At 37.9% G+C, this 20,393-nt stretch overlaps 1 protein-coding gene across 1 annotated transcript in view; it reads left to right on the forward strand.

The window, feature by feature from the left end:
* The first annotated feature begins 405 nt into the window (after nt 1–405).
* The window catches only part of PPP1R3A (protein phosphatase 1 regulatory subunit 3A), a 28,090-nt gene continuing 8,102 nt past the window's right edge, over nt 406–20,393 (forward strand). Inside the window, exon 1 of the mRNA XM_036401560.2 lies at nt 406–1,217. Coding sequence (XP_036257453.1) covers nt 424–1,217 — 794 coding nt within the window. The 5' untranslated portion in view covers nt 406–423. The remainder of the gene's footprint in view (nt 1,218–20,393) is intronic.

Raw genomic sequence — 20,393 nt, forward strand, 5'->3', positions numbered from 1 at the left:
AATATTTTATCAATATAGAAACTTTTTATATTATGAGGTATACATCCTAATCAGAAAAGAATAGCTCCTCATTAGTACAATATGATGATTTTCTTGTGCAACGTAAGTTGATCATCTTAAAATAGCTCTGTGCAATTTAACTATGCAAAGAACAGTTTTTAAATGCTGTTCTTCTTCCTTAGCACATAGAGCCACATAAAAATGGGGAATACAATATTTCAAATGTATCACCAAAATTGTAACATCTAATACTGTCAGATGGAGAAAGGCCAACATAGTTCGCACACCATAGCATCTATTAATAGACCTGACTCCCTTTTGCAATGTCAACTGTAACATTAATCCTTGTTTTAAATCATAGTATCTCAAATAGCAGCTGCTACTAGTTGTACAGTTCTCTTTCAGCTTATATCAGAGAGCCCAATGGAGTCTTTTGAAGGACCTCGTGAGGTTAACAGGGCTAACTTCCTACGAGTCCCCACGGGAAATGATTCCACTTCAGACGACGAAGATGTTAATATCGACATTAAACTTCGTTTCTCCCCATGTCCCCGAAGACGGAATTCTTCAGCTTCAGAGGAAGAGGAGGCAGATACTCCCACCAACATCTCAAGAAAAGTTTCATTTGCTGATGCATTTGGGTTTGATCTTGTCTCTGTTAAAGAGTTCGATATCTGGGAATTTCCTAATACAGGACAAGAAAATTATGTAGAAGATGAAGTTTTCCCTCAGGATGAATATTTTTTCTCCCAGCAGTTTACATTACCTGCTTCTCAAGAAGAACTTTTACAAAAAGTGCGAGAGCAGAAAGTAGTGTTGGAGTCAGTCGTGCTCCTGCCTGGGATTACCTGTATGAACGGCATTATACGAGTCCTCAATGTATCCTTTGAAAAACAGGTGTATGTTCGAATGACATTGAATAACTGGCTCAGTTACTATGACATACTCGCAGAGTTCATGCCTAATTCTTGTGGTAGTGAGACGGATCAGTTTTGCTTTAAGATTTCTGTGGTGCCTCCTTTCCAGAAAGATGGAGTTAAGGTGGAATTCTGTATCCGCTACGAGACATCAGTTGGTACCTTCTGGGCAAACAATGACGATAAAAATTACATACTGATTTGTCACAAGAAAGAAACTGTGCCCAAGGTGGATAATAAATCCCAGAAAGAGGCTACAGATAGGAGTCTTAAAGGCTGCTTAAAGACAACACAAAGCAGGTGAGGTTGCACCTTAATTTTTGGTAATTCAGAATATAGCTGGCTCCTTCTGACTTTCTATGTGTGCTTACTTGAGTCAAGACTGCCCATGTTATTTTCTTCTATTTTACTTTTGTTTTGTAAATGAAAAATTAGACCAAGACTTGTTTCAGTAAAGTGTTTGTATATATCAACCAGTGATTTTCTGCAGACAGATTAGTTTAGATAATAATTTTATGCATGGCATTCATTTGAAAAGCAGTGTGAGGGTCTATAAACCCTCTATGCACTGTGTACCAATTCTGATCTCTGTAGTACAGAAACTGAGCTGATGTCAATGGGATCGTTGTTCCAGACTAAGGTAGCTGTACAGTTAAAATAATTTGCATCCATTTCCTTTGTAAGTCAACAAAAATTTAAAAGCAAAACAAAAGCAGGGTTTTCACACAATTTATTTCATGGTTCTTTCTCTACATACAATTATTAAATCAGAAATGGTACTGGTGGTTCATAAAGCAGAAGTGGATAACTTAGGGAAGAATCCAGCAATTAAAATAGCTGGTACAAACTTTTCTGCATGTGGTTGGGCTATTCTGCAAGTTGTATATTAGGGCTATAATTCCTTTTCCCTGCCACTGGTTCATGCTTCTGTTTCACAAATGGTGAAATGAAGTATGTTTTATAAGGCAGAATTGGTAATATATTAAAAAATGCATAGAATTTATCTTCTATATACCATACTGTTCTGATTAAATATAGACAAGTAATATGTTAATTATAAAGTGGAAATTGTTAACTTATACTCTAATAGCATATAAAGAGAGACACTTGAGAATAGTCACTTCTGTTTTCCTAATGTTTTTAATTATGTTCTTTCTGTTAGCAAAACAATGTTGCATGCAAAAATCTAATTCTCATTTATTTTCCTCCCCAAATTTACTATAAATCATTTGGACTTCTGCAGAATTAAATCTGTATTTTACCTGCAATGTTCTCTTCAATACTCAGATGTCAGAACTAAGTTAACGTTGTGGTTTTGAATTTATGTTGGGGTTTTAGTTCCCATACTCTTTCCAAACAAGAGAGTGCTGTTTGATTTTGCTGGTGCCCTTCCACTGGACTGAAGTGGTAGGGAAGGGGGAACAGAGCTGCAGTAGTGGTGAGAGCTTAAGGAAAAGTGAGACAGCCAGGGCTTCCTCTGTGACGAACTTTCGTTCCCAAAACCAGACTTGCTGTGCTGGGAACTTCTGCCAGCCCTAATCACACGTTAGCCCTGTGAGGAGAGGTGCACAGTATAGCTTAGGGCTTGTATCAACACCACAGGGTGGGAGCCACCCCAAAACTAGCCCAAAGTCTGGTTCATAGCCTGTCCACAAAGCTCTCCTGACAAGTGTCCTTTGGGCCAACTCTGGAGCCCTCAAGATGATACTTCCATGAAGGAACATCCCAGTATGTCAGAGCAGAGGGAACAATGCTTTTACAGGTCCTGTGTTGAATTCCTGACATTTGTGTCAGGTTTTAAGGAGTGTCACATGGCCTGTTCTGGATAAGTAGGATAGCCCGAGATGCCCTGCAGAAGGGCTGTGATATCAAACACCATAGGCATGTGCAGGCAGTATGACTCCAACCTGAGCTGAGGTGGCCCACAAGGAACAGATGATGGACATGGAGAGCTGAGTCTCAATTTAGCGAGCCCTGGGCTTCCAGATGGTTTCAGGAATAACCTGAAAATTTAGGTACCATTGACATCTAAGGTCAAATGACTCCTACAGGTTTAATTCCCTAAAGTTTCTCATGACAGGCATAATGCTAGCAAAAGTTGTAGAAGCCTTCCTTCTGGGGGATATTCTTTTATATGGATATATTAAATGATTTATGTGTAAATCAGACAGGGTGATTTTAAAAAATGGGAAAGGAGATAACGTGTCTTCTTCTCAATATAAAATTACCTTATCTCTAATCAGACTTTAAAAGTTGTCTCCCTCTATGTTAGACTCAAGAGGAATGCATCTGGGTGCATGTGTTTATACATATGTGTATCTGTATGTATGTATACATTTATGTGTATATATTTGTTCAAATAGACACATATACACATGTATGTTTGAAATATTTAAACCAAAGTGGTTTAAATTCTTGTCTACATTAGGATCTACTACACATTTCTGTCAAACAATTAACAACCATGCACTTTCAAGACTCTCTTTAGTAACAGAAAAATGTACAGAGAACTTAGAATAAATGCAAAAATGAGCTGCGACTATCTTTGGAATATTTTTTCAGTGGTCACCAAGGCTTCTGAAAGACAGTTCTGGCAGCATGTAATCCAGGACTAATTTTATGCTACAGGGGACTTCTTTGAATTCACAAGAGTCACAGCTTTTGCCAGTGCAAATGAGGTCAGCATCAGGGTCTTTTGTTTCAAAAGAACTAAGATGCCAACTTCCATTGCTCGCTTGTTTTGCAAAGTGTCTTTGTACATGTTGCCCCTTTGAGTGAGGAGGAACACCCTGCAGACATCTGCAAAAGTACCTCATTATTCTCCTTCAGACCCTCATTAAAACTCCTTTGCTTTGATATCCCAAAAAAAAGCACAGGAAAAACAAACCCCCCAAAACTGGCAAAGTGGGGCTGCTGATGTGCTGTTACTCCTTCATCTTGCATTGAGCAGTGCTGCCCATTTACCAGCTCTCCTCCGCCAGCCCATCTCTCTCTCTCCTCTCAATTTGGATGATAAACTCCACAGCATTTCTATGTGCTATGCTGGCTGGTTATAGAACATTTAGCAAAGTGGGGGAGTCATCGAACACAACCAGCTTGTCCTTGGAGTTGCAACATTACAAATAGATAGAAGTAAAAGCAATTTTATCTATGATTCTCACAATAAAGTGACAGGTAGGGAATATTGCTATCCATACCCATGAGTTGGACATCTTAAATTAAAGATTTCTTTACAGCAATCTGAACAAAAGGATAATTTTAAAGGACACTCATTTAGGGCTCAGTTTCAAATTTAGAAACTTGTAATAACATTTTAATTGTTTTTTAACTTCTGGCTCTGAGATATTTATACTTTCTCTTAAAATGTGCAATTTACCTATGCAGCTATGAAATAGACAGGACAGGATCATGGTTTTTAAGCAGAGAGTCTGATCCACTTTAGGGCATACTTGTGTGGCTCATTAAATGTCATTAGCAAGGATTAGTTATGTTAGTTAACTGAAAGGAATAATATTCACTTTCAGAGGAAGTTACTGGGGAAACACAATAATATGACTATTTCAAGTTACCATTTAGAACATGATCCAGGACTAAGATGAGTGAATGAGGCTAATAGGGTTTTCTGACACCATTATTAAGAAATAAATTTTAAAAATGAGCTTAACCCTCAAAAGTTGCACCTGAAAAAAATTATAGTAAAAAGCAAAACTGCATCAAATAATTAATGCTGAAAACTGTCTATATTTGGATATTTGGAACCACATCACTTAAAAGTCTGCCTCTTCATTTCATGTTTCATTTGCTTTTGCTTCTGTGTCTAGGTATGAACCAGTAATCTTCTCTTAAAGTTTCATAAAGTATTTGGTTCTAGCTATATTTTAACAATCTAAAATTATTTCCTCATAAACTTTAACAATTTTTATGGTTTTCAAAAGTCTTCAAAGGATGCACAGGGACAAAATACAGTTTGGGAAAATAATGTTTAAATTAATTAATTTATGCTTGGGTCTGTATGAAAGTGTTTGCTTAACTTGTACATAGTCAGAGATATACTTTAGGAGAAAAATTAAGTCCTAAAATTGTAAGACTCACTGGAAGAGGAAAATCTTCTATCAGTAAACAGGCCTAATTTCCATTCTATTTATAAATATAAATAAAATATTTACACATAAAATTATATATATACATACAAGCCAGAAAATTATATATATACAATTATATATATACAATTATATATATACATACAAGCCAGAAAAATGTAAATTAATTGCATCAGCTCCACTCTTTTCTCTTTTTTTGACTCTCGTGCTTTTGGGATATGGATGATGATTCTGAACGTGAATTCTTCTCAGTCCTCAAATTTAGACCATGTGATTTTATTGTGGACCAGGCTTCTGCATTGGTCTGATCAGACAGGAGGTGGTTGGCTGCTGTGTGAGGCAGACTCCTGCAGATCATGCTGAAAGGTGCAGAGATAGAATTATGGAAGCCATGTCCCCTGTCACTGAGGATGCTACATCCCATTTCTGTGCTTGGCCTTGGTTTGCCATCTGTCAAGAGCACAAGTGACAGCACCAGGAAAGCGGCTGATAAGCATGAGAATTGTTTAACAGGAGGGTATCTGTGTTTGGACTCCTGTCCTCTGACAAGGAAGGGGAAGGCTAGCATTTTTGTCACAACTGTTAGAGTTATCCTCCCTTAGCTCTCTGAGCCAACAAATATATCACTCTGAACTGATCCACAAGTGTATCACTGTGATCCAGCTGATATTGATCCTATGCCTTTTTTTAGTTGCTGAACTGTACCTTTTTTGAGTGATAGGGCATCAATTCCCATTCCTCCATGATGCCACTTTGAAACACAACACAGAATAGGGCAATGGCTCTTACAAGAGCTGCTCTATGAGCACAATGCAAAAGAAGAGATTAAAACCCATGTCTGTGGGCTGCCAATGCCAACTTTGACAGCATATATGCTGAATGGTCTCTAAGAAATTGCCAGTGAGAAAAGTTCTTCTGTGCATGAGTGCCTTTCCTTCTTCAAATGCTGATCATCTCTTTCTGATGGGAGGCAAAGGAGGTAGAACTTGCTGAAGATGCAGCTTGGCAGGACTGCATTGTGCTCACTGTGCTCTGTCTTCCCAGGCAGATGGCAGACCAGTGCCTAGGTTGTGCTGGAAATGCAGTTTTGCTCCTCTTGGCTTTTCCCACAAGCTCATGATGTGATTAAAAAAAAAATCAAAGGCTTCTGACAAAGATGTTTGGAAATAATCTCTCATGCATTTTGCTATGAAGAACAACTGTATCATTCCTATCTGGTCCATTTAAAATATGGCATTTGAATTACATTCCCTTTTAATCCTTGTTCTTTTGATTGTGTGTCACCATAATCAGGAAGGGAAAGAAGAGCAGGAAAGGTGTTAAAACACACATCTTCTTTGTGTACCTCTGTTTAATCTCAAGGTTGTTTCTGGCATTTTAAGTCACGAGTTACATCTTGATCAGCATACAGATATGGGATTTGACTAAAGTTTATTGCTATTAATAGGAAGTGACTGCAGTCACTGTTTTTACCAGAGAGCAGCTGCTAGAGAAGCTATCCATTCACAGGGAGCCAGCTATGAGGAACACTCCTCTCTCTGTGTTTAATGTGACTTAGTATTCCCAGACCTTCTCTTGCCTCCTGGTCATTGCCAGCCTTTCTCAGCTGTAGAATTAGGTAGGACTGGAACCAAAATAAGACTTTTCTACATACTTGAAGATCATGATTATCAGGGACACAAGATAATTATTTAAGGTGCTCTAAAATATATTATTCAGACAAGTGAGATTAAAGCATGCTGGAGAACTGAGTTTGACTCAGCATTAGGAATGCTTATTAACAGCAACTCAAGGGCTATCTTTTGAGGAAATTGCTGCAGCCTTACTCTCCAAAGTAATTTAAAATAAGCTGAAATAAACCACTTGAAAAATATTCTATAGAGAACAATCCCACTTGGCCAGAAACTATGATCAATGTTTCTTTTCTGTTTAATCATATTATTTCAAAATCTGGACATGTATACTATTTGAAATATGAAACTTATTAAATACCCTGAAGATAGATATTTAGGTTAATGGCTTAAGTCTTTGAATGCCATCACAGAAGTGTTAAAGAAAGAGGTGGAACATGTGGATTAGAATGGCATGCACAGACAAATAGACACATTCTTCCTGTACTTGTGGTCTCCTAATTGGAGCGTACCTGAGAGCTGAAAACTGTCACATTTTTGCTTTTGTGTGCCACCCTTCTGCCATCCATTTATTGCACTAGAAATATTTAAAGAAGCTTCTAAAACTTATAGGAACGACACATGAAAATAAAATGTTGTTGTACTGACAATCCTAGCAGAGTATTTACACTGGAATTTATTAGTATCAGTGGTTTCTTGTTCATTTCCATGATCTGCTTTAAAAACTGCTCTCACCAATGCTACAGAACAGAAATTTGTGTTCTATTGTGTGGGAAATATTGGTTGCTACAAAGCTTTTTCAGTTGTTTGCATGAAATCATATAAAACCAGTGCTCTAATTTCTCAGCCATCATAAGTACTTGTATTATCCATGCATTGCTTGGCTTTACACGTCTAAGATTTTTCTCAGTTGCTACAATTTCATCAGCTTATTTAAATATACCAATACTGTAACACTACTATGGCTGACGATTAGAACTTTTAAATTCAGCAACCGGCTTGATCCTGCAATAGTCGTAATAAATAATTTAATGAACATCAGGAGTCTCACTGAACTTTGTAGAATTCTTCATGTGTAAAACAATCCTTGAATGTTAATATTTACAGGACCAGATGCTCTTTCAGATTGCTGGTAAAGGACCTTTGGAAAAATAGAAGGACATTGCTAAATGAACTCCTGTATGTTCAATGATTCTTTTGTTTAGGAAGATATCTATTTTGCAAATTGAACCAGACTGTAAATGACCATTTCAATACTCTCTCCTGTCCACCATTCAGGTACTACATTTCATAAATGTTCACTTGGAAAAAAAAATTGTTCCATTACATTCAACTTGACTCTTCTAAATGTTAGTCTTGAAAAGATGTTTAAAGTTAGTGCAACATTAGCTGAGAGCACTGGAGTCATATTTAATCATTGCAATGACTACCAGTGTCATCTGAGCTGTTTATTCTGATTATGAACTTTAAGCTGTGATCCAGTCCCAGCACCTCAACTCTGACATTGAAGCTATAGATTCAGCTGCAGTGTAGGTCCAGAGAACCAATTGCCCATGGTATTTTTAAATTTTAATCCATATAAAATGTTGATTATCTTCTCATCTACAAAAGGTGGGAAAAATGGTCCAAACAAATACTTTGAAAGTTAAATGAAGTCCCTGTCTTAGGGCAAAGGAGAGGGTAAGACCTTTCAAACACTGTGGGAGAATGTTAGAAGTGGCTATTTGATCCCTAGACCTTCAGTGACACACACAAGAAGTATTAGTTGACATGCCAAAGCATAATAGGGGGCTTGGTTTTCTAAGTGTCTTTCCACTCTCCTCCTGATTAGTGAAACCAGCTGATATTCTGACACTAAACCTGAAGATTTATTACTGCTGGTTACCAACTGTAGTCCTAAAGGGCACTGGGCTACATAATTGAGTGGGAGCTAGGCAAAGCTGGCAGGTTTTTCTTGCCTTGCACTTAGGTGCCCCAAGTGGATTGGCATTTACATTTTGTTTTGATGCAAAATTGTTGTCCCTGCAATAACCTTTATAGACGCTGGGTGATAAATATAAGATTTGCTAGGCTGAGACATTTCATATTGTGGTAGAGAGTTGGGGACTTTGTCAGTCTCTGCAGCTACCCTAGTAAATCTGAACCAGGGTCTCCTAAGTTTTTTTTTCCATATCTTCTTGATAGAAATATTCATACCTATCACACAGCTGCCTTCTTGCTGTGTGGTAGTAAACATGTGAAAAATGAAAAAAGGTTATAAAAGTCTCTTGTCATGATGACACCTGGGATTTTTGTCTTATTGAGATACTTACTGAATTTACAATTGCTTCCCAGGATTTAGATCATAGTTCCCTCTCTTAAGAACAACTGTCTAAGGTTTTGTTTTTGTTGTCACCCTTTCTGTTTTCCTGCCCAGGAGTGGTATCTGTGTCTTAGTCTCACCTGGCTGCTGTCTATCTCTCTACAGTCTTTCTGAGGCACTTCCCACCTTCTTGTATATGTGCCTCTGCACACTGCAGGCAGCCTCTTGGAAAATACTCTCTTCTGACACCCCAGGAAGAGACTGCTCCTTCTCTATTTTTCCCCTGTGAGATTCAGAAAACGACCAGAGGCAACATAGGTTAATGTTTTTCTCCTCTCAGATTTATCTAAAATAGACAAAACTTGAAAGTTTCTTTCCTCCAATATTTTAAAGCAGTGGGAAAAAGAAGCATGAGAAGAATATTGGCCCCAGCTCCTTTCTTTAAAACCATTTTGATACTTGATCATACCTCTTCCAGACAAAATAGTGACCTATGAAGCATATCCTCTCACATTAGGCCAAGCCTAGCCCTCAGAAAACTTGACTGCTCACTCACCTTTTCCTCTTTTTCAACAGCACGGCCCTGGAGATAGATATCCAAATAGAAAAGTCCTGCATTACTAATTCACAATGTATCTCTCTGTAGACTTTCTAACACTGCCCTGGAGAATCTTTTGAAAAGAGGTTCTCCATTTATGAAATACTTAGCCCATTCTGTCAAAGTAATCAATGAATTTTCTGACCAATCCACATGTAAAACATGTGTGTAACACTTCTGAACAAGTATTGCTTCAACATGGCTACATGGATATCACAGTCAGGTACAACAATCATGACAGAGTTATGAAAGGATCTGAATAAAGTGGCAGCATTTCTGTTTGTACTTTCTATAACTTAATTTGAGGTATAACTGATTTCTTGTGCAATTGGCTCTTCTGCAGTCTTTATACCTTTAGTCATGAGATTTGGGGATAGCCAGTGTTATATCAAAGCTGTATTTGAGCCTGGCACCAAACTGGTGTTGGGCTCCTGGTTCAGATTGGATGGCACTAAAATCTTCAAATGGACATATACATTTTTTTTACACATCTATATTAAAGAAAAAAAAGTATGAATGTTTTGCTATTAAAACTCAAGGTCTTTTTTAATGAGCTAGAAAATAAAGACTAATTTCTTGGGACTTTGTTTGCTTTGAGGCGATGATTATTCTCATCCCAAGTCAGGCCAATGCATTTTGTTCTGTGCCACCCATGTCCCTGCTTCAATCATAAACTAAGACTGAAAAATGAAAATATTAGTAATTGGAAAATATAATCCCCTGGATAACACCAATCCAATAATCTTAATAAAAATAGATTTATTACAAACATTGTCTGAATCCTACTGGGAATTATCTTTGCAGAAAAATGCTTAAATTCCCTTACAGCTGCTCTCTTGATCAAATGTCCCCCTTGATACTATTAATCATACCATATATTGCTTATTCTGAGCATCTTTTTCAACTTCACTTTCCAAACTTCTTTTCTAATTTCTCCTTGTGTAGAAGTTACTGACAGATCTTTATTGTCCTTTTTCAGGCTCACCTTTTGTCCTCTTCTGATAACAGCCCCTTTTCTTAGGTGAGAAGACAAAAACTAAGGGGTATTTCCTCAAGGTGAAGAAATACTACTGTTTAATATTGTCTTCCTCAAAATTCAAACATTTCGGTGGAGGCTCTTTGTGGCTCTGTTTTCATTCAAAATGCTTGTGAAGTTTGCTTGCCTGACTCTCCTGGAAGTAAAGTCTTCCATTCCCAGGGTGGTTTCCAAACAGCAGCTGCAGTGCCAGCCTCCTTTGCTATGCCAGCCAGCAAATGCCCTCACCTGCTGCTCGAACAGTGAGTGCACCACGCCACCTCCTGCCTCTGTCCTCTGCTTCCCGACTATCAACAAGGCAGCTAATTAGTGTCAGTCCCATTTGTTGGGTGACACCTATTTACTAAGAACTAGGTTGAGACTTCTCTAACACTGCTGGTAGTTGAAGGTCATATAAGAAAATCAGTCTTGCCTAGATTCACAATTGGGGCTCCTATTTTACATACAGCTTCATTTTAATAGGATCAGTTGTAATGGAAATGTTTTAAAATATTATTCAGTTATTTCTGCTCAGTGTTCACAGGGCTCTTCATTTATAGATGTTGATTTTGTCTGCAGTTTTTGCTTCTGAATCCTTTCCTTTGTGGTCCAATCAGTTTTGAATCTAACATAATTTTAATTTATGATTACCTGCATTTTTACATTAAATTATTTTTCTATTGTGCTTCTATTTTTTAAATATCTCCTGAAATCAAACAATTGCATAAACAGACGGCCATGATACTGCCACACATGACATGTAATAACAGTGTTATGGTTCAGGCATGTATAACATGACATCTGCACAAGGAGGGATCATTTGAAGCCAAAATGCTTTTAGGTGGGAACTGGCCATATTTCAGGTAAAGCCACCTGAGAAGTCAGAATTCAGGAGTGCCCATTAGGAGCCTGGAAGCAAGGAATGGTGCTGGCTCTGTGCAGCCCCACAGTTCTGTGCAGGCACACTGCTCTGTGCAGGCTTGGTTTGTCTCTAATTAGTGAGGCTGTTGACTTCTGCTATACTTAAGGTCTAGTTCCCAGCACTCTGCCCTGAGTTTTGGAAAGAGGCAGTTATTTCAGCCTGAAGATGCAGCCACTGCCCAGGCCCACAGCTCTGCCACCTCCCCAGCTGTGCTCCCCAACCCCTCCCTGAACTTCTGTGCAGCTCCATCAAATTCCAACACAGCTCTGACACCCCTAACTCATATTAAGATCATCCTTTTATAACAGTATGTAAAAGCCTGAAAACTACCTAGAGCATTTCCCTGAAAAGTGTTTTAGATGAGTACTTAGTTTCCCTGCAACTTGCTTTCAGAGCCACTTTAGAGCTTTTTCCAGCTTCCCCTGACTAATGGGTTTGGTAGTTTAGAGCTCACACAGGCTGCTCACACAAACTGCCCTTTACTCTGCTGCTCATTTCATCCTCTCCTCTAAACCCTGGGAAGACCCTTCCCTGTTCTGATTTGATGTGTCCAGTACCTCTGCCTTCTTGGACAGCCATAATTCTGTGTCCAGTTGTTTAGTGCTCTCCCTAGGGTCAAATATTAGAACTTTATTTTTCTTTTATGCCTATGTCTTGTCTCTTAAAAAAAGAAACAGAGGACTGCTTAATATTCTCAGGCAGTAATGCCAATTTTCTTGCATTTTCTTTATATATACCACAGGTTATATAAACCATAGGTTATATACACATCCTCTAGTAGGGTGCACATCTTTTTTTTTTATGCACCCTAATCTTCATACACTCCAAGTCTGGTTTGAATTACTGAAATTCTTTAGCAATCATAGCAATAACCTTTTTCTGTATTTAAATGATTTCTAAGAAGAAAAAATATATTCCCTTAATTTCTGGCAAATTCTTATCAATACTTTATATACAAGTTGCTATAAAGATTAGCTATTCTTATCTAATTGTTTCTTGGAGTTTAAGACAGTCTCAGCAGGAGTTGCTGAGGGATGAAACTTCTAATGATGATTTAAAGCAGTGAAGTGTGTAGGCTGAAACTGAAATAATTATTGCTGTAACCCTCTAAGCACTCCACGTTCCTCAAGAGAAAATACTTTGTTCAGAACAGACCCTGAACAACAAAATGCGAAGAAAGTAAAATAAAAAAAACCTCCAACCCTTGAAGCAGGATGATAATTTAGAAATAGAATCAGTATAATGTGTAGATGTTCTCAACAACTGCTCACAAATGCATCAGACATCACAATTAAAAGGAAATAATAATTATGGCCCCATTCTAAAGTATGGAATATTCTATTCCATTCAATAAGTCATGAACACTTTAAAACCATCAGTGTAATCTACAAACCTATATTTACAACATTAAACTGGATGTTCTGCCTTTTCAATAACTGTCATCTCATCTCTATTATTTTCACCTCAGACTCTAATTGTTTCTTTTATTGTAGCTAACCTACCAGTGTCCTTGGCAGTACAGTTTATGGCTCATGCATTTACAGTAATTGTTTGGGCAATTTGCCACACAGTATAACAATCTTCACATCACAATCAGTTTTTATAATAAACAGCATTAGTTGTGAAAAATACAAGTGATGCATGATTCTTATGGTAGATAAAGGGCACTGAAGATGCCCTTTAGAAAAAGAAAGGAAAACGCTCAAGCCTTGAACTACTTGAGAAAAATACTGGTGTCACAATAGAGCTAATTAATTTGATGGTACAAACAAGAGGGGTAAAGGGCCTTGCATTCATTAGTGTCAATTCCAAATGAGAGCATACCGTTCATAAAGATAATATTCTGCCTTCATTTAGATGAAATATGCAGGTAAACAGATAAGCACCAGGTCTGGCAATAACAATGATTTTGCTCCTTAGCTTTATCAAGGCTCTTTCTTTCTACAGACACGGGAGCTCAAAGCCTGGGCAGGTACAACTTGCAGGTAGAACTCTGGAGAAGGCCAGACCCTACTGCCCCCCAGCTGGCTGGCTCCAGTGAGGCCAGCACTGCCAGGCACTCTGGGCACTGGAGCCTCTGTGCATAGCTCTGGTCTGCTCCTGGGAAGATGAACATGCACTTTATGGCTTCTCTCCACAGCACACAGGTGGTGGCACACAGACGTGTCTCAGTGCACGCGTCTCTGCTGCAGACGTTTTGTGGCCTCTCAGTTTTCAAGAGTCCTGAAATAGGAGCTCAAGCACTGATCGGTGGGGAGGCCATTGGACACACCTCCAGCAGGCAGTCTTCCATGTTAGAAACTCTCCAGAGGAGAAATAATACATTTTCCCTCTTAAGCCAGCACACAGGTAATTCTCAGCGTCCTTGTCACCTCCAGCCACATCAGGGACCCTGGGTGGTGCTGTGGCACAGCCAGGCAAGGCCCCAGCAGGCACAAAGGTGGCTTCAAGCCAGGGCTGTAGCTCCTCTTCCTGAGCTCAGCTCTGAATTCCCTGGCAGCACCAGGGTCTAAGAACTGCATGCGATAATAAATTGTGGAGTTGTTTTATTCTCAAACTATAACTTCAGATTCTGAGAACACAGATATAAGTTTAGATTGGTAGGGAGACTTGTCCCATAGTGAGTTTTGAACTGAGCAATATGGAGGCAAAGAATGAGCTTGTCTTTACTCATTAAATATTTAGTTCATATATTCAGTGAGATAGAATAAAATTAACTATGGAGACACCATCACAAAAGAAGTCAAAGTTTACACTTTGGAAGTCCACATCAGGATCTTTGGTGGATCCCAAACCAGAATGAAAGAATGAAGCTTACTTTTTTAAATTTTTTTTTTCTATTTTATTTTTGATAGTACCAAGGGTTTTTTCCCTTCTTGCATTTTTCTCTCAGTGTGAATTGGTTTTGGAAATATTTTCTCCCTGTCCAACTGGTATTTTAAGACCATTACAAATAGAGCAATATTTTAAAGCAAGCCAATGTTATGGGGGTTATGTTAGTAAAAAAATACCTTGAATTCTTATCCTTCTGAGCCTTATGAATAATTGAATAGGACTTTAAAGCTCTGCTTAGAACTTTACACATACAAAATTATTCTTGATCCTTTCCAAAATGCCTTTTTCCTGAGAAATTCATTCTTGTTGCATGTTTGTGGATTTTGAATGGCATTGCATACAATACTACGGAATTTTATATTTACATGTGGAAAACCTTTCTCTAGTTTCTCACCCAGGTCTTCAAGACATTTTGCAGGCTTTCTGCTTTTGATGTGTACATAAACATCTTAAAATATTTTTTGTTGTTGCTTGTTTAAATGCGGATATTTTCTTCTCTACTTCTTCTGAAATTACTGCTGCTAATGATACAAAAATAACCAAACTAAGCTGCCTGCCCTTCTCTCCCCATATTCCCTTTCCCTGCTCCATAGGGTTGCAGTTCTGTGTAGGATTGCCTGTTTGGCTCCAGTGACAGCTCAAACATGAGTACTTAACTGCCCTAATTTACTTTTTGCTCCTCTGCTTCTCAGTAAAGCACTGCTGACACATGTAACTATTTCATTTCAGGGATCTCACATGTTGTTTACATCCCAGTGGCATCATTCTTCAGCAAGGCTGGCTATTTTTGGCACTAGATCCAAAAGCACTAGCTGTATTGAAGGTTGCTGCTGTATGAGACTACTTTTAGGCTTAGAAATCTGTCCTGAAATTAAAATGTAGCTATGGTTTGATTAACAACTTGAGTCTTGCCAGCTCTTTTCATGACGATGTTTTAGCTTTACCTCAACTTCCATACATTCAATTCTACCTTCAGGGTAGAATTTTGATTTGGTTTGAGTTTGAATCTACAGTAAAATCAGAAGCATGAAAGAATCCACAAAACCTAAGACTGTTTTGAAATAAAATAGTGTTAATTTTTTTTCCCCTTTTACATATTTTAACTAAATATTTGAGAAATATATTCTTTGAATACTTTAACAACCTCATACCTCTCTGAATTTCAGACTAAATAATATTATCCCACGTTTTCTTTTAAATATGAGATAGTGTATAATTGATCAGGTTGCATTAATTTCAGAGTTTTTCAGGCACATTTTCATCTCTCCATAATCCAACAATTTTGGCCTTTCTTTCACATATTTAAAAATAAATATAATATGATTTAGATATGATCTAGTATAAGTGGATATAGCACACTGGCACCTTGAGTTATACAAACATACAGACACATTTTTAGCCAAATATTGGTGTGTGAATTAAAATCATGACAAGCTATGATAAACCCCACCCAGTATGAAGTTTGTTACTCCTGGCCATAGTCCCAAACCTATTTCAGGCCAGACCAAAACACCTCCTGCTCCATAGTTAAAAATCCTGGAAGCATAACTCCCAGGGCATATAGCTGCACAGGAGCATTTGCAATAGGGCTGGACTGTGACTATGGGATCATGAACTCTTATTCCCTTTGGAAATGTGTTGCATAATCTCATTCCCAAAAATACATTCCTGTTTCCACACTTGAAACAGTTCCTTCTCAGTTTCTTGTGTCTGATACACTGATAAACTACAGGATATTCTTTTCTAATGCTTACAGATCTTCTTTTAAGTTTTCACAACTAATGTTTCTGTCAACTCTTTATATTAATGCATTAACAGTCTTGCTGGTTTTTTTGTCTTTTGAGTATTTACCCCTTTGCTGTATCAATAGAGGGCATTTATTCCTTCTCTCAGACTTTATTTTGTTATGCTGAAAATAGAACTACTCAATCTGTCTACTTAATTAAAATAGATTTTTCGTCCTGCCAGTCTTCCTCTAGTCCTCTTCTGAACATGTTTTAGTTTGAATCAATCTTTCTTGGAAATTTTAGTCAAATTTTCTAGAGGAGTTATTATTGGTGCCTGGTGCCACAACATGGACATTTCTTGGAAATCTTTCATACCCGGGACGACCTTCCCATTGCTGCTGAACGTTGTTTGCCTTTATATCACAGTGTCTATCTCATCTCGCACCAGTGGCTTGGAAATGGTTTCTGGCAAAGAAACTGTCCAATTTTTCTTGTTCACCTGTTTCTTCTAAGTTCTAAAGCCTAGTTTTGTGGCATAAACTCTTCCTAGTCCCTAAATGTATAACCTGACACTTTATAATTTTGAATTTCATCCCTTATCTATTATTCTGATCCTCCAGGCCTCCGGTTTCTTTCAATCCTCCTCTGTGTTGGTGATGTCTCCCAACTTCCTCTCTACCATGGATTTAATTTAACTGTGACTTCTTGTGCTTTGGTCTGTAATAACATGACTGAGTAAGTCTGATTACATGGCTTGTCCTCTCTGATTCCCCAGCCACGCCTGCTAGCTCCACAGCCCAGCTCCTGGGACCCTGCTTGGCACTGAGCCCCTCTCCCACAGCCCAGCTCTTCTGCTCATCTCCCTCTTCTCCTGTTTAATTAATAAATTTCCCATGTGGCTGCACAACAAATGCTTTAATGAAGTCCAGATAACTGATTTTTAGACAAGGGAAATATAGTAATCTTATCAAAGACAGATATTATCAGGTGAGTCTGGCATTTTTATGCCATTTTCCATTTATCTATATTTCTGTTCTCATTTTTATTTTAAGTCTATTGTGAAAACTTTTCAAAGACACCTGGGCCTGTAGTTGCCTTGACACTATTTCTCTTCTTTTTCCTAAATATAGCTTCTACTTTTCAAGTCTTCTGATATTGTTACAATATAGGACCACTTGAATAGATCTGAATAGCAAAGGTTTTAAATTAATATGTATTTTCCTCTGTTGAGTCTCTCATATTTGGGTTGGAGATTATCTGTTTCTCTTAATTGGAGCATATTTAAACAACAAGTTCTGCTCCCAGACTGCACGAAATAATTAAATTTTCTGAATTGCTGCTCCTATCAGTTATGCCCTGCAAGATTTCTCTTCCTATAAGAATCTGCCCCACCACTAGCACTATGGTAGAAGAATTTACGAGAAGTCTTTTGTTTGTGGAGTCATTTATAGATTATCTGAAATGTTGATGAAACCTCACTTCTAAAAAATTCTTACTTAACTTAAAAGGGCTAGTTCAAAAGCTTTGACATGTCTGAGTTTATTCCAACCCTTCATGAAGTCAAAGAAATATTGTTTATTGGCTAATTTTTTTTCTTGTCACTTAGATATATTCTGTCTACTCTTCACATCTTTCATTTAACATTTCCTCTCTGGGATGCCAATTTCGTATAACTTTGGGACTTCTGAACTCCTTCACGTGTCAGTCACATTTTCAGTCCTCTTAGTCCTACTAACTAGCCCCTGAACTTCATATTTTTTTCTTTCTAATGCAAAATTACAATGATAACCTGTTTTCAGTCTGACTTATTTTTATAACTCAAGACAAGTGAATGATAATTTCATCAAGAATGAATCATGTGAGCATAGGTTTTGGGCTTTTTAAGCTGGTAGAAATTCAGAAGTTCCTGTTGAACTTTATGAAGAGGTGCTCCATTCAGCTGAATGAGAAAAAGCAACAGAGCTTCTGCAGGCTTATGGCTACTTATGCTGGAATGGAATTGCATAATCTGACTTAATGGATTTTTTTTCTAGTTGCATTGTTGTAAGAATACCTGGATGACTTAAAAATAAAATTTAACATTTTTTAACAGAATACAAATGTTGTGTCTCTCATCATGTAGGCAAATTTAGAGTATACTTCACAACAAAGTGCAATAATTAATTGCTGAAACAAAAAATTAATTTTCTAATTTAAAAATCTGCTCATGATATTCTGATACTGTGCTAGGACCTTTTCAGAGAAATATGGAGGAAAAAACTTACAAACTAGACAAACACTTTCTAATTGCCCTTGTTTGATGAAGGGGCTAATTTTTATTGGCTTTTGGGAAGTATTTCAGTCCTTAGGATATACAAATAGGTTTGAGGTTGTCCTGTAGTTATATGCACCCATAGCCTCAAAGTATCATTTCTTAAATTGAAGTAGTGATTTAAATTACTTTTGTTTTATGCTCCTTGTGATCCTCAAACACTACAGTATCAATATCCTTAATTTAAGCCAATTTTAAATTTCCCATGAGAATAATTATAGGAGGACAGATATTTCTGATCTAAAATTAAATTAAGTAAAATAACTGCTACATTGACATTCCCTGCACTCAGCTATTTGCAGGGCAGGTGTGCACAAACAATGGGGTATAAACCAGAAATCTTTATAAAATGAAGTGCAATAGGAGAGAAATTATGCTACAAGCCCTACAGTGTAGCTGTGAGGCTGTGTTATCATTGCCATACTTCACCTGTGTTGCTGTTGTGAAAAGAAACTTGTTGACCAGGGCTACAGATGCTACTAGAACAAAATTTAAGGAAAAATTCTGCTCTAATCAGCAAAAGCAAAACTGAGGGGCTTGGATCACACATACATTGAGTGTTACAGTCCCAGCCACTAAAAGTCCCTAACTACATTCCAGTGTGAATTTAGAGTTACAAGGTGAGAGTCATGCAGCTTTAGATAATGGCCCAAGATGTAGGTTCAGGTTCTCTTTATGGTCAGTCCCTTTCAGAGGTAAAGAAGTGCCTTCGTGGGATTTGTCACCCCATCTTTCTCATGATTCCCATGTTAGAGGGAGTGAATCTCCTTTTGGAAGTGATAATCTCTCACCTCTGATAATAGGGATGATATACAGGACTGCCTGAACACAGATGCTTAGAACAATAAGGCTAGACAAGGTAACACCATCCTGGCACCCATAATTATCCATTTTGAAGCATCTTTATACCTGTACATTTAAAAGTTTATAAAATAGGTACTCAGCCTTAACATCCTTATTCAAACACTGTGCCTATATTTTTACCCTGAAAAATTTAATTAAAAAAAAAAAAAATCACTGCATAGATAACACAGGAAATGGGGCAGAATTCAGTTTCTCCTTTCTCCAGTGTATGAAAATTAAGCTAAAGAGTAAGGATCCTGCTTGTATATCCAACTACATCAGGAGTAGGCCAATCAGCCCTCCAGTTTTTCCCCAGATGTTCTGTATTCTGGTAATCTGGGTATTTTTTGCATTAATGTTGTGCAGTGGGGGTTTTTATCACATGAGGGTGGTGGCACTGCTACTTGGATGTCACAGTAGTTGCTATGAACTCTAGCTAGCAGTAGAATGTTAAGCTGGATATAGGCATTAACAGTTCCCCTTCTTCTGGGAATGCTTCTTGCATGAAAAAATTGTCAAACTCTTGTTCCTTTAAGAAGTAGACAAAAGTCCCTTGTAGCAGCAAGTGGTGCCATCCCTGCTTTCCAGGAGTTGTGGCATCCATATGGCTGAACGCTGTAGGCAGTCAGCTGCATTGAAAGAAACGCAGACACTTTAGAATGCTCTTTTTTCCCCCACTGGAAAGCAGTGGAAGGTTTCCTGCTGGGCCCATGTTGTTTTGGGATCATTGTTTTGGGGTGATGATTCAGTTCATGTGTTATACATGTCTTGGCTCCTAATATGGGGCTCTTTGCAGACACCCCAATAGCACCTAAATGTTTTGATGCATCTGTATCATAGCTAAACCCCAACCTACACAGTATCCAGATTTATGGAAGCAGGTGAGTGAAAAAGATGCAAAAGGGCAGAAGAAAATTGGGAACTAGATTTAACACTAGGCCAAGCCTTTGAACAGTAAAAAAAGCCCAACTAACAAAAAAAAACCAACCACCCTCCCAAAACCCCTGTGTATAAATAATAAGCACAAATGGTTGACATTAAAACCTCCACAGATCAACTCAAAAAGTTGGATCTGCCACATTTTTCAGAATTAAATGCAGATTATAGCAACTGCAGGCAGGGGAAAGGACAACTCAGTGTGAGTGGAAGAGTGAAAACCACATGGAGGATATGCACATACCAGAATTCAAGA

The sequence above is a fragment of the Molothrus ater genome, chromosome 5 (assembly GCF_012460135.2).
Source record: "Molothrus ater isolate BHLD 08-10-18 breed brown headed cowbird chromosome 5, BPBGC_Mater_1.1, whole genome shotgun sequence".
In the NCBI taxonomy this organism is placed as follows: Eukaryota; Metazoa; Chordata; class Aves; order Passeriformes; family Icteridae; genus Molothrus; species Molothrus ater.